Raw genomic sequence first — 15,219 nt, forward strand, 5'->3', positions numbered from 1 at the left:
GGGGAAGATCACTGAGGTGAGCAAATCTGCCAATAAGCGCAGGACCCATCAAGGTAGAGGAGGAACTTTGTCACAGCTGCTTCTTATTTTGTGTTTGTACAGGCCCTTCCACAATGGGACCGAAAGGCAGTACTGTCATACAAACAATAATAGTAGTAACTCAGACCTGGTCTACGCTATGGGGTTAGGTCGAATTTAGCCGCGTTAGGTCGATTTAAAATTGACTGCGTCCACACAACGAACCCCATTCCATCAACCTAAAGAGCTCTTAAAATCAACTTCTGTACTCCTCCCTGGCGAGGGGAGTAGCGCTAAAATCGAGTTTGCTGTGTCGAATTTGGGGTAGCGAGGACACAAATCGATGGTATTGGCCTCCAGGAGCTATCCCAGTGTGCTCCATTGGGACCGCTCTGGACAGCACTTTGAACTCCGATGCACTCGCCAGGTACACAGTAAAAGCTCCGGGAACTTTTGAATTTCATTTCCTGTTTGGTCAGCGTGGCAAACTCAGCAGCATCTCTGTCCCTGAGGTTATCGCAGATGAAAAGGTGAAAAAACCACACTCACTATGACGTGTTTTCCGAGCTCATGCAGTCCTCCTGCATTGGTAGGGCACAGCTTAATGCATGGAGGCATTCAGTGGCAGAGGCCAGTGAAGGACATGGTGAAGCATCTGTTGGGGGAGCAAATGGATGTGATGATGAAGCGTCTGTTGCAGCTGCAGGAAAGCCAGCAAGAGCACAGACCCCCATTGCATCCACTGTATAACCGCCTACCCTCATCCCCATGTTCCATAGCCTCCTCACCCAGACACCCAAGAACGTGGGGGTGGGGAGAAGGCTCTGGGCACCCAGCCACTCCACTGCAGAGGATGGCCCAAGCAACAGAAGGCTGTCATTCAAACAGTTTGATTTTTAGTGTGGCTACAATAAGTAATGTGGCCTTGTCCTTCCCTCTTCCCCATCCCACCTGGACTACCTTGTCCGTTATCTCATTTTTTTTAATTAATAAAGAAAGAATGTATAGTTTCAAAATAATAGTTACTTTATTTTGAAGGGGGGAGGGCGATTGACTTACAGGGAATTAAAATGAACAAAGGGGGCAGGTTTGCATCAAGGAGAGATACGCACAATTGTCACTCCGAAGCCTGGCCAGTCATGAAACTGGTTTTCAAAGCCTTTTTGATGCACAGCACGCCTTGCTGTGCTCTTCTAATTGCCTTGGTATCTGGCGCAAAACAGTTGTCTGCCGTTGCTTTCACAGAGGGAGAGGCGGCTGACAGAATGTACCCCAAACCACACACGACAACGTTTTTTGTCCTATCAGGCATTGGGAGCTTAACCCAGAATTTCAATGGGTGGTGGAGACTGCAGGATAGCTACCCACAGTGCACCGCTCCGTAAGTCGATGCTAGGCATGGTAGTGAGGAGGCACTCCGCCGACTTAATGTGCTTAGTGTGGACATACACAATCGACTGTATAAAATAGATTTCTAAAAATCAACTTCTATAAAATTGACCTAATTCCATAATGTAGACCAGGGGTCACCAATGCGATGCCTGCGGGCTCCATGGTGCCCGGGGGGGCATCTAAATGCGCCTGCATCCTGGCCGGCGGTCGAGCATCCGCCGAAATGCCGCCGCCTCTCGATGACGCTGCTTGCCGCCGACAAGCGATGTCATCTAGAGGCGTCACCGCCGAAATGCCACTGAAATTTGGCGGCATTTTGGTGGGTGCTCGACCACCGCCACGGTCCTTCGTCTGGCACTCGCGAAACAAAAAGTTTGGGGACCACTGGTGTAGACGTACCCTCAGTCTGGGATTGGAAATTCCTTTTTTACATGCAAATATGCTTCAGTGCATGTTAATAATTAAGACTGATTCTCTCCAAAAGGCTCCGTTTCCACATCAGAAACATAGATTTAAATCTATCAATGATTTGTGTTACAGCAGCGCCTAGAAGTTCCAGCTGTGGCCCTGTTGTGCAAAGTGCTGCTCCGACACAAAGGGTATGTCTGCACCGCCTGCACACCAAGCCCAGGTCTGGGAGACCCAGGCTTGTGGACTCAGTGGGTATGTCGACATGGCAAAAAAAAAAAAAAGCTCACGGCAGTGAGTCTGAGCCTGCCCCATGCCCCCTTTCGGGGCTTCAGAGCCCGAGCTCCAGCTCAAGCTGGAACAGTTATGCGGCTGTTTTTAACATTGTAGCAGCAACCCATGCCCTGAGACTCTCTGTCCCAGGTTTTTTTTTTGTTGTGTAGACATACCTGATGTTTCGAAGCCTGTGCTTGAGCATCTGTACTGCATTGTAAATCTGGATTTACAGTTGCTGGATCCAGGTTTCACAGCTGTGCTAACACATTCATACTGCACTGCACAGACCCTCTGACGGATCTGCGGTTTGAGCTACGTCTACACTGCGAAATGAAAGGTGTTGGACTTGAGTCACAGTGGGACCCTGCTAGCAGGACCCAAGTCCTGAATGCTTGCTGGCCTGAGTCAGACTGATTTGTGTGTAGATGGATGGGGGGCTTGGGCTCAAACCTGACTCAGAACCCAGGGTCAGCGTGCAGTACAGATGTACCCATAGTGAGAGATGGTCCCTGCCCTGAAGCGCTTACAGACAAGGCAATTACCAGGTGGGAAAAAGGAGGAGGATTATCCCATGTCACAGGTGGGACGCTATGGAATGTTACCCACCGCAGGTTACACAGGAAGTCTGTGGCTGAGCAGGGATTTCAGTTCAGATTTCTTGTGTTCCACTCCTGTCCTTTAGCCACAAACCCATGAGAAGGAGCTTCCTGTTCTCATCTGGTAGAGCTGAGTGGTCGATGCATGATAAGGCTAGGGGATGTTTCAGAAGATCTGAGCATGTGAATTTAGAGCTTGACTCCATTGTTCCTCTGATTGGGTGGGCTCGCAGTCAGTAGAGGTCTAGTGTATGCAGGGCAGGCAGGCAAGGGGCTGTGTTGAGAGGCCTCCCCACTTCCATGTCTCCCTTGTGAGGAAATAGAGTTGGACAAAGATATGCCTCTGACCTAGCTGACTGGATGACAAGATGCAAAACCCCTACTACTCTGCTCCAGTGTTGCTGCCAACTTACTGTGGCTCTTCAGGAGGCCAGCTGAGAGGGGGAAGAGGCTGCCCCACACTGTGTTCTCCCCATCAGTGCGAGAGAGGAGTCAGAATAGAGAAGCTGTCCCCATTCTTGCTTTCCTGTGATGGGAGAGCAAAGGGCTGGACTGTGAGACACTCTTTCTCCTCTGCGATGGGGCCTTCTTCCCCAGTCCTGAGGGAAGGGGAGCACACGGCAGGTGAGTTGTTGATGTCATGGGTGAGCACTGAGGGACTGGCTGTCTCATGGAGGGGGTGAGCCCATGTGAGAAGAGTATGTATGGGAGGCTGTGTCTCTCGGAGGGAAGCAGGTGTGTGGTGGTGTCGGGGGAGAGGGTGTACTACTTCCCGTGTGTTGGGGAGGTGTCTTGAAGCATCAGAGTGGCTCGTTGGTGGCTTCTGTACCAAGATCCCACCCTCTGGGTGGAGGGAGAGGGAACAGGCCCTAGATTGCCTGCTGCCCCAGGGTAGGTGGTGAGGTGGAGCCCACCGCCTCTCCCAGGGATCTCCTGGAGCAGAGCTCAGTGACACCTTTCACCTCAGTTGGGCCTTGATTTTTATTTCCATCTGTTGCTGGGAGCGGCTCAATCCCTAGCCTCTCCCAGTTACTGAGCAATGTGGCTCTGTCATCTAGTGTACATCTGCTGCCCCTCTCAGAACAGCCAAGGGAGCAGCAGACGTGTAACAGTGAATTGACTCCTCAACACCACTCCTGGGGGTGCCCGGTTGAGGACTGGAAGTGCTGGGGTTAGACGGAGGGAAACCTCTGTGGGTACCTTGGCATCAGTCCTGGGTCTGATGAGGGCAGGAAGGTTTGCTGGGGCTCCAGCCAGGGGGACTCCACCTGGTTTTGCCTTTATGGCCTCCCCCACCTCAACCCCTGAGGGAGAACTGGATGTTCTCTCTGTGGCAGTGAAATTGGGTTCCAAACAAACAGGCCAATGTGCCCTCCCGAGCAGGCACCTTCACCACCGCCAAATGGCAACACTTGTGTGTGAGCTGCGATTTCCGCCATCTTAGCGCATGAATTGACAAGCAGCCCATTGACGGCGGAGGTGGAGGGGGGAGCAGCAGGGAAATGCACAAACGCTCCACTGTCTCTCTTCTCACACCTTCCCCCTCCTCCTCTCTCTCCGTGCCCAGAGGACAATGGCTCCATCCATGCCAATGCTCACAGCTGGCAAGGGCAGAGGAGTGGCTAGGAGAAGGGTGGAGAGACCAGATGGAGAAAGGGGTAGGCCAGTAGAATGAAGATGCTGGGAAGGAAGAAGTCAGGAGAAGACAGGCCTGGGGGAACAGTAGGGAGGTGGAGAAGAGGTGGCAGTAGAAAATAATAAGAGAAGGAGAAGGGACTTGAAGAGAGTCTGGGGAGAAGGGGGAAAGGGAAGATCTTGGAAAGAGGAGGAGAAATGGCCAGGAGAAGGGAGAGGGGGAGATCTCAGGAGGAGAACGGCTGGGTTGAGGCATTTCTTCTGCATGACGCTGCCCATTTCTACTCACTGTGCTTCCAGAGCGATGACACATGCCCTATGGCTGTACGGTGTAGTGCTGTCAGAGAATCATAGAACTGGAAGAGACCTTGAGAGGTCTTCTAGTCCAGTCCCCTGCACTTGTGGCAGGGCTCAGTATTATCTAGACCATTCCTGACAGGTATTTGTCTAACCTGTTCTTAAAAATCTCTAATGATGGAGATTCCACAACCACCCTAGGCAATTTATTCCAGTGCTTAACCACCCTGACAGGAAGTTTTTCCTCATGTCCAACCAAAACTGCCCTTACTGCAATTTAAGCCCATTGCTTCTTGTCCTATCCTTAGAGGTTAAGAAAAACATTTTTTTCTTCCTCCTCCTTGTAACATCCTTTTACATACTTGAAAACTGTTATCATGTCTCCTCTCGGTCTTCTCTTTTCCAGACTAAACAAACCCAGTTTTTTCAATCTTCCCTCACAGGTCATGTGTTCTAGACCTTTAATCATTTTTGTTGTTCTTCTCTGGACTCTTGCCAGTTTGTTCATGTCTTTCCTGAAATGTGGCAACCAGAACTGGACACAATACTCTAGTTGAGGCCTAATCAGCTCAGAGTAGAGCAAAAGAATTACTTCTTGTGTCTTGGTTACAACACTCCTGCTAATACATCCCAGAAAGATGTTTGCTTTTTTTGCAACTGTTACACACTGTTGATTTATATTTAGCTTATGGTCCACTATGACCCCCAGATTCCTTTCCACAGTACTCCTTCCTAGGCAGTCATTTCCCATTTTGTATGTGTGCAACTGATTGTTCCTTCCTAAGTGGAGTACTTGTCTTATGGTTCCATGGAGGGTTGGGGGGCTCCCAGTAGTGTTGTTATGGGAAATCCCTCACAACAACACCTGTTTTTCCAAAGGGCCAGAAAAGCGGGGAGCCAGCTCACCTCTGCGTAGGCAGGTGCAGCTCCCATTTTGTCTAATGCATTAGGAATAGCTGTGTAGTGCATGGTGGGAGTGGATAGTAGGAAGTGAGACTGGCAGGAGGCAGGCAACCTACAATGCAAAGCAAAATGAAACACCGAGAATTGCTCTGCTCAGTGGTTGGGAGAAAGTTCCCTTTTCAGTATATATATAAAGAGGCCATGTGATCCTCAGTGCTCAAGCTAAACCGGATCAGGTCTGGATGATATTTGGATGGGAGACCTGTGGGGAACACCAACGTATTGTGGGATGTGGCATTGTGACTTAAAAGGGAAACGCTTGCCTTGGAGACAGTGCCCCATCTGCATGGCAGGGGACCTGTGTTGCGGGAGGTGACGTTGATGTTGAAGTAATGCATGGGCCAGGGGGGCTCTGTGCTGCAGAAGGGATGGAGATAGTTCATGACTGCATGGAGTTGGGGTACGCTGCTGTAGGAGGTGGGGTTTGATGGTTCATTCCTGCGTGGCGCCGGGAGGCACTGTACTGTAGTAGGTGACATTGATGATTCAGTTCTGCATGGTGCTAAGGGGAGCTGTGCTGTAGGAGGAGGTGCTGGTGAGTCAAGAGTGCTTGGTGTTGGGAGTCACTGTTCTGGAGGAGGCAGCATAGATTCAGTATTGCACAGCGGTAGGGGGTGCTGCGTTGTAGGAGGTGATGGTGATTCAGTATGCCTGGCACTAGAGGGCGCTGGGCAGCTGAAGGTGGCATTGATTCAGTAAATTTTAGGGCAAGGGGTGCTGTAATATAGGTGTGGGGGGGGTGATTCAGTACTGCACAGCTCTAGGGGGCGCTGTGCTGCGCTGCTGGAAGTTTCCCCAGTTATCTGTGAGATGAGGATCTTATGGCCACTGACGATCCCATAGGTCTTATTGCAGAAATAGGGGGGGTTACTCTATTGTCCTGGTGAAGTCCCATCTTGGCCCCCTACAGTCCGGGTCCCTAAAATCTCCCTTCTGCTCCCGAAGTTTCAGTCGGATGCAGTAACTTCAGAGCCTGAATGCTAAAGTAGGCGCTACCGGCCATTCCATTAGCAACTGCAAGTTAGTGGTGGATGGAGGGATTCCTGTGTCTACCCACGTGTGCAAAGGGCCAGATTCTGATCCATTTACGTGTTTCATCTCATTTGATTCCCCAAGAAACCCCAGTGAGTTCTGTGAGACTATGCATGGAGGAAGGTATCGCTCCACACGAGGTAGGGATCAGACTGTGGCCCAGCGTGTTCTGGGATCCTTGGGGCTGAGAGGCACTATGAGGAAGTAAGACAATATTAGGAGGACCATTGGTTCTCCACAGCAAAGCTTTTTGGCTTTGATGAGACTTTCAATCCCTCTTTGCAACTCCGCCCACTTGCCCCTTTTAAAAATGAAAAATGGGCCAGGAACTTGGAGATGCCCTTGGACAAGGGACTGATGAGTGTTCCTGCAATGTGCTCTAGCCCTCTTACTCCCTTTACTGTGACCTCAAGCTTCCCCCAGAGCATGTCCCATGGTCTGGAGTGACCTGGCCCCCACGTGTGTGCTGCTGAGGCCGGAGCTTCCTACTCTCCAGTGTCGCTCTGTACCCGTGGGAAAGGGGAGGCCTGTTTCTGTGGCACAGGGCAGATAATGTGATGCCAGGGGACAAAAGAGGGCAGACTTCTCCTATAGTTGGGCCTTTGCTTGCGGTTCCAGTTTTGAGGGGGTGGTTTGTGCCCTGAAGCTGGTGTAAATCAGAGTCGCTCTGTGGAATTACACTGATGTCCACCAGCCAAGGATCTGGCCCTTTTGTTTCTGGGGGAATTATTTGCAGTGCCCTAAATGTGTGCAGAAAATCACTGCAGTCCCTGGAAAGCAGGCTGTCCTGGCAGTGCAGCTAAGGGCACCATTGGCCTGGGGAAATCCTAGGTGAAAGTGATCCAGGAGTTCCTGCTCAGTGTGTGAGTGAGATGGTGGGAGCTCAGGTCATGGGTGAGTCATATTATCACTTAGCCGGGCTGCCCTCCTGTACTGATGCGATGAGTATGCTGAATGTGTGTGTGTATGGAACAGTGGGGCTTCTTCCAGGTCTAGGGCAGAGGGGGTCTTGCTCCAGGGTGGTCTCTGAAGCATTCGGGGAAGGAGGGGTTCAGCTTTGCCTCCTGCTCTGGTTACAGGAGTCACCTCTCCTGGGAGTGACTGGTTAATGTTACAGTCAGGTAATAAAGGGCATAATTAACGAGGAATGCTGGGCTGCATATCTCAGGAGGGTTTGGGGGGGAGGCATGTGCTATGGCTGAGAGGGAGGGCAGGCGGCTGTGAACAACCCCCCAAAGCTCCTGGGACAGGGGTTGGGTCCTCTAGAACCCCGGGGGCGGGGGGGGGGGGGGGGGGCTTAATAGTCGAGCCGGAGCAGGTCCGGGAGGAGGCTTAAGAGTCGAGCCGGGGGGGGGGGGGGGAAGAGAGAGAGAGTGTGTGTTTGTTTGTGTTTTGGAAATTTGTGTCCCTAGAAAAATCACTCCTATTTTATTCTTTAAGCAAGGTGCTGTCTGTTCCCTCGGCTGGCTTGGACTCCTGAACTTGCTGGTAGGACCCCCTTCTGAACCCCATGTCTCATCTCCCGGGGAGACAGAGTCAGAGACGCCCCCTGGGGAGCAGGGCATCGGTGCTGCCTCTGATTCCTGTGCGTCCCATCTTGTGGGTGGGGATGCATTTGGGAGAGTGGGATATTGGTGCTGCTCAAACACATGTATTTTTCATGTCCCTCGGAGGGGGCTACACATGGGACAGGCCTTTGTTTTAACAATTGGTCCCACTGGGGCTTTAGTGTGGCTGGAAGGGCCAGGGCTGCAGGCGATGAGGAAGAGGAGCTGGAGCGTAGTTGCTGGCCCCCCAGCTCCGCAGGCTTAGGCAGTGTTTGGTTAGAAATCTCTCCGGCAGCTTCTTCAGACTCATGGCCAGGCCCCTAGCCAATCCGCAGGGAGGGAAATATAAACACAGCAGGGGGCTGTGAGCAGAGTGAGGTGCTGGGAATGTGCCGATGCTGCAGCCCAGTGCACTGATTTCACAACCCATAGTGTGTGTTCACGGAAGTCTGCTGGCAATGGCATGCACGAGGCAGTCCCTGCGGACTGATGCCACCTCGGGGGAACACAGCTGTGACAGCAGTAGTGAGAGCCTTGATGTTGCAGGATAGGGGCCCCTCCAGACACCACAGAGGAGTTAGGTAGAAGGCCAACCTGCATGCAGGACAGTCCCCAGTCTAGAGTCACTGCACCACCATGTTAAGGAAGCACAGTGTCTGCTGTCCCAGGTAAAGGGAGCTGATGCACACAGCGGTGTCCCAGCGACAGCCGTGTATAGGTATATAGCACTTGCTGGCCAGGCCTGCTCTGACACCCACCCACAGAAATGCAGTCTAGAAGGGCAAGTTCAGGACTGGGTCCCAGGAGCTCCTGGGTTCTTCAGACCTACTGTGCTGGCTGCTGCCTCACCACAGGGCCAGCATGGTACTCTGCCAATGACTCCCTGTGTGGTCTTGGTAAAGTCACCTGAGTGCTCTGTGCCTCGCTTTCCCCATCCGTACAGTGGGGAGAATAGCTAGATGGTCTGTGCTGAAGGCTCTTGGCTTCGTAGTGCTTTGCCATATGTACCGTGCAGCCACTGAGTGCACTCAATGGAGGACTGCATCGCTGATGTCCAGGCATCCTCGCTCTTGGGAAGGCTCTTGTCATATGGGTTAAACGGGCATGAAAAGTCATGAGACTTTTTCCTTTCAAACCAAGATCTCCAGTCCCGTTACAAACATTAATGAATGGATGAGCGCACGGCCTGCAAACCTGGTATTAATGCCCTGTGAACCGGGTGCTAATCGTTATTCCCAGTTTTCAGATGGAGAAACAGAGGCACAGAGAGTTCATGTGACTCACCCAAGTTCCCACAGGGAGATAGCAGCAGATCCAGGAATAGAAGTCAGATGTTCCGCTTCTCTGCTCCTACTCTGACTACTAGTTGTGTCTGCCTCTCCTAACTTCACATCTTCAAAGGCACAAATGGGAGGTGGGCACTTAGCCCCTCTCTCACTCCCCACCCCCACTGCTGCTGAAAATCTCCCTCTATGATGTTGAAAGTGAATGTGGGCCCATCCCTGCCACTGGTGACGTGGGCTAGCAATGGGTGCACCTCAGAGGCCGAGGGGATCGGAGAAACCCCCCACATTCAGATCCAAAAGGGGTCTGAAAATCCTGATCTCTTCCTTGTGCCTTTCCAGCACTGCTGCTCTGGGAAGCAGATTGGGCAGAGATGGTGAAAACCAAACCTGCTGTGATGTGTGGGGAAGGAAATGGAAAAATGCTTTGGAAGCTGCAGGAAGATTTGTTCAGGGGCTGGCTCTGGGTTTGGACAGAGGGTTGGGTCAGTTTTTACTCTACCCAAACTGGTTCCCTGCTCTTCAGTTTCCACAGCTCTGTGATGCGACCGCAAGTGGCCAAAGGCCATGTTCTCCTCTCAGATACAGCAGAGCAACCTCTGCTGATGGCAGAGTAACCAAGAGCGGAATTCGGCCCGAGCTGGCGTGTGGCAGCATTGCTCTGGGGAACCCTACAGACCCGTTGGCTGGCCTGGCATCATCTCTTTGCAACTCCCGCCCCTCGTTCCTGCCTCTTGAGAGCTTCTTTGCTTGCATTCACTTATTCCCCTCGCTGAAGTTCAGCAGCCCATTAAAATGGTTGACCTTGTCATCCTCTCCAGGTTCTCACATCTGGTTCTCGTTAAGGGATCCCAGGATGCAGCTCTCTGTCAGTTGCTCTCCCTACCTCCCACCCCTTTTGTGACCCAGGGAGGATTATGGGTGATTAAAAGACAGGCAGCAGAGCAAGTATAGACGGGGGAGGGATTGTTATAAATAGAAATACCATAAACTTATCAGCCTATCACTCGAGGTGAATTCTGGTTTTAATCTCTAAGACCCGTAAATACAGTGACTGGAAGGGGAAGGGCGCTGTTAACCCTTTCAGAGAGCTGCAAAACACTGCAATCCTCAGCACGCGTTTCACACAGGAAACAGGGAGCTGAGCAAATGTGAGGATGCCTGGATCCCTTCTGCGTCCCTGAGCGAGATGTGCCGAGCACAGGAGCATGCCGCAGGGTGGGGTGGCACAAGCAGGTGTTTGTGGTTTGCTGATCGAGTGCCTGGGAGTCTGGTGGGGCAAGAGCAGAGATGAGCCACAAACCGAAAACACAAAGGAGGTGGGCGGAGTGCTGCTGGCTCTGTTCAGAGGCTGATTGAGTTGGGAAGTCTGGGGAAGGCAGAGAAAACCAGTCCAAACAGTGGGATTCCTGACATTCTCCCACGTACGGGGGGCCTCTGCTCTTCCAGCTCCTGACTCCTTCAGTGAGGAACGAATGCCATCCTGTCCTTCCCAAACAGGCTTTACCTGCGTGGCTCCCCATGCTTTCCCTCAGCCCCTTGGTAGGGAACTGGCGGGAGAGGGACTGCAAAGGAGCCTCCAGGGGTATTCCGGAGTGTGGAGGGAGGCTTTGGTAAGGATTATGGAGTAAAGGGAAGCAGGACCAATGATTATGGAGGGAAAAGTGATTCTGAGGACAGGGCATGACCCACCTTAACATGGTGAGGGCTAGGGAGCCTCTTGACGTGTTTTTCCAGCAGCGGCCAGGAGTGACTGCAAAGGGTTATGAAAGGGTGGGCATCCCAGAAGGTTTTGGAACTGAAAGGCTCTTGAAATGGCTCTGGGATGAGTTAAATTCTGCTTTCAGTTACAGTATATGGTGTAAAGCAACTCTGCTGAGGTCAACAGAGTTACTGTGGGTGACCGAAGGCAGAATTTGACTCACTGAGTTTTGGAGGCTCCAGGAGAGGCTGTAGGTCTTGTGATACAGCCTGTGGAGTAGTGGACGGTGGGGACTCTGGAGTGGGCCATAGATTGTGGCACGCTTTTGGCAGGGCGCTGGATGGTGGGGAACTCTGGAGTGGGTTATGGAGCCTGGGTGCATTAGGCAGAGTTATGGATGGTGGTGGATGCTGTCTGTTTGAGTTAGCACTTTTCTTTTGAGCAAAGAAAATATGAGCTCATTGGCTGCTAGTCACTGCTGCCCTCTGCTCCATCTCTCTTTGATTGGGACTTTGAGATGAGTTCTGTTTCCTGTGGAGCCTTTGGGTTGTTCAGCTTCATGGGTCCATTTTCTGTGGCTTCCTACTCCCTCTTAATCCCCTGTTGCAAGGGGAGGAGGGGCATTGTTAATGTCGTTAGGAGCTCGTGACTCTAAAGAGAGGTATTAGCTTTCGATTAATCACCTAAGCTGGCTTTTGGTAACAGTCCCTACTGAACAGAAGTTTTCAGGCAATGAGATGCTCTTAAGAGCTTGTGCTCAGCTGCAGACATTCCAGAGATACTTTCTGCCCCACAGAGACAAACAGGGGTGCTCAGAGGATCAGAAGAAGGATTGAAGATCCAGGGGAAGAGATTCTTAGTGCTGGCCAGGACAGATCAGAAACAGTGGGAGATGGGGACTGGCAAAGAACTGGGACAGCAGTCAGCGAGGGACAGGGAATGTCACTGCATGGAGCCCGGCTACTCTCAGTCCCTTTGCAGAAGGCTCAAGGGCCTCCAGCCTCTCGTTGAGAAAAGTCCTTCATTGGATTTATTTTTAGTAGGTAAAGAACTGCCCCTCCCACCCCGCAGCCGGTCCCCCCTATTGTGGCCGTTATCAATTCTATTGTAGCTCCAGAGCAGTTCAGCTGACGCACCTTCCGCGCCAGGGTGCTTATCGCACCCTTTGCTTGGGTCTCAATTGAATTTTCGTGAAGGTGACCTTTCAGGCAAGGTGGCTAGGAGGGTGTGAGCTGAGACAGCAGCCAGGCTGGGGAGGTTAGTCTGTGGAATGGCCACAGTCTATCCCTGAGGGATGTATGTGAATCTGTGTCCACCAGGAATTCTGTCCATCCATGCAGAGCTTGTTAGAGCTTTGACGCTGGGGCGGGATCTTCTGAAACCAGCAACCTGGAGAGGTCTCCTCAGGGAAGCTTGGTAGCCTGTGGGAGAGGAGAGGGACTAGTGCACTGGCTCTTCGCTTCTGGAGATCTGGATTCAAATGCTGGATTGTGTGGCAAGTGACCTGGGCTCTCTGAGTAGTTCCCTGGTGGGCATATGCCCACATCAGCCCATGATATAGCATGATTGAAAGCCTTTGCCCAAGAGATAACTGGCACTGGAATAGTAGGGGAGCTGAGAGTCATGGCTTGAGAACATTAGTAAACCTTGGCGGGGCAGGGCTGCAATAGATAGGGTGTGCCAGATCAGGACTGAGGAGCATTAGCAAGGGTTGGGGGGCAGGGGTCCTTCTGGACTGGCCCAGAGCTGTGTGTGGGAGCACTCGGGAGTGGAGCATCGGGGACGGGGGACGGTTGCTGTGGGTCAGGTGCAGAAGCAGCAGCACAGCAGCTGGGGGAAGCATCCCAGCACCTGCCAGCGCTGATCCTGCTCCAGCTGACTGTCAGTCCGAAGGGCACATGAGCCACAAAGTGTTCCAACCCGCACGATGCCCGTATCTAAGCAAGCTTCTCTGATGAGGAGGTAGATCCTCAGGCCATGGCTGGTGAGCAAGCCCTATGCTCCTGCACCCTACAGTCCTCTTCTCTGGGACTGTTCTGTGGAAGTGTCTGTGTCTCGGCACCCTGAGTTGCACACTTGTCCTGCCTGTTGCTTTTCTGTGGGATCCTGGCTGGGGACTCCAGGCCCTACTGAGGTATGTGTTAAGCTGGATGCTTTCTTTCATAGCAGCGAGCCCCCCTTCCCTGTGACCAGCTGTTGAGGTGTGTGGTACACAAAGGGTTAGGTGTTTTACAATGGAATCCAGACCCAGGCTTTTCTCTCCGGCCTGGGTTACCAAGGAAAAGATTCCCCCACCCCACCCCCGTTCGCTTGGCAAAATTCCTAGCTGGATTTATTTCTGCCGATTTGCTTGTCTTGGTATGAAAGGGATTTTCACAGGGGTAAGATCTGATTGGCTGGACGCCGGCTGAAGCCCCTCTTTTTCACGTTTGCGGTTCATTGGCTAACCTTTCCCCACAGCGTGGCTTGGAGGGGGGCAGTGGTCCTTTGATGGAATGTGTGCGCGCATCTGCTGGGCAAGTGACATACAGCCTCAGGCTGAAGGGATCGGGCCATTGTGGAAGGGCCATCTGTGTTAGCCGAGCTCTGGGGCTGGGGCTGCTCTTCCTCTTTCTTGGCAGTGTCTTTGGCACTTGGGGTTGGCATAGGCCCCAGCAGGCTGCACACTCCTACTCCAGCGAGGCAGATAAAGAAAGCGCTTTCTCTCGACGAACCCCAGCCTGGCTTCCACAGTCTGGGAGGAGGAGAAGGGCCCTGTAGGAGAAAGGGGAAGAAAGACTAGTGCTGCCCTTGCAGGAGTGGGAGGCGGGTGCATGAGGGGAGCTGAGATCTGTTCCAAAGCTGGCAGCGGCAGAGCGATTTCAGCATGTTCTGCGAAACCAAGGCAAGGGTCCAGTGGGGAGGGAATGAAACCAGACTCCTGAATCCACCTACAGAGCCCACACAGCACGGACCTGCCGCTGGGCACTAGCCATGGGTTCCTGAGGTCTCAGGCCTAGCCATGGGGTCCTGCAGTCCACACAAAGCAGCTTTTCCACCAGGACAGGTAGCCCAAGCAAAGCCAGTGGCTCCTGCAGCTCACGCTAACAAGGCGTATGCTACTGCCAGGCACTGTCATCTGCATTTCTCAGGAGGCTCTGTGCAGAGGAGTCCAACAGCCCAAGCCACCAGGCCCAGCCCAGCAGGGCTCTGCAATCGGCACAATTTACCATTGAGTACTCCCTGTGTCCTGCAGACTTTCTGATAACTCTGCCTTGTCAGCACTCGCACTGTTGCTCCCATGACCCTCGAGAGGGACCCGTCTGTGTTCCCAGCCTGTGGGTTGGCAGGGGAGTGGGTGGACAGTGAGGTGGTCTCTCTAAAAGAGCATGATCTGATTGTGCAAGGATCAGTGGCTCTGGCCCTCAGCTCAGTCCCTTTATCCTCCTGTGGTAGAGGGGCCTGAGGCTGTAGGAGGAGCTGTAAGTCACTCTCTGATCTCTCAGGCAAGGGGGCGTGACTTATCCGGTTTTCTAATGACTCTCGCCCCTTTCATTCCCTCTCTTTTCTGCAGGCCACGACATTAATGGAGCTCTGGAACCTTCCAACATCGACACTAGCATTCTGGAAGAGTACATAAGCAAAGAAGACTCACCAGATATGTAAGTCTCTGCCTCATGCGCAGCCTGGTGGTGGGGCGCTGCCAGCAGAGCTGGAGGCCGTTTTCCCAGGGAGAAGTTGAATTTTCTCCTTTTCAGGGGTGCAACACCTTGTTTGTAAATAGCTTCCCTACCCCCTTTTATCGCTGCCCTCTGCCTCTGTCACAGCTCCCATCTGTTGCTCTGTACTACCATCGCCATTTTCAACCCCTCCTCTGTTCTCCAGACCCCCTTCTTTCTTTTCTGCTTTTCCCTTTCTAGTTTCTCTCCTCTCAGGTAGGATCAGTGAAGAATCCTTTAACTCCCGTCCTTGGCACAGCCCTGCTACCTTTGGACAGGACTAAAAATAGCACAGAGGAACATCAAATTAATGCATTTTGTCCTGCACTCCCCTTTGCTGCTAGGAATAGCTACTAGGGCATCATGCTGGGA

At 52.5% G+C, this 15,219-nt stretch overlaps 1 protein-coding gene across 1 annotated transcript in view; it reads left to right on the plus strand.

The window, feature by feature from the left end:
- Positions 1 to 14,695: 14,695 nt before the first annotated feature.
- MYRF (myelin regulatory factor) overlaps positions 14,696 to 15,219 on the plus strand; it is a gene marked incomplete at its 5' end in the record, with an annotated part of 67,585 nt that continues 67,061 nt past the window's right edge. The window contains one exon of the mRNA XM_075065825.1: positions 14,696 to 14,790. Coding sequence (XP_074921926.1) covers positions 14,696 to 14,790 — 95 coding nt within the window. The remainder of the gene's footprint in view (positions 14,791 to 15,219) is intronic.

The sequence above is a fragment of the Chelonoidis abingdonii genome, chromosome 4, assembly GCF_003597395.2.
Source record: "Chelonoidis abingdonii isolate Lonesome George chromosome 4, CheloAbing_2.0, whole genome shotgun sequence".
NCBI lineage: Eukaryota > Metazoa > Chordata > Testudines > Testudinidae > Chelonoidis > Chelonoidis abingdonii.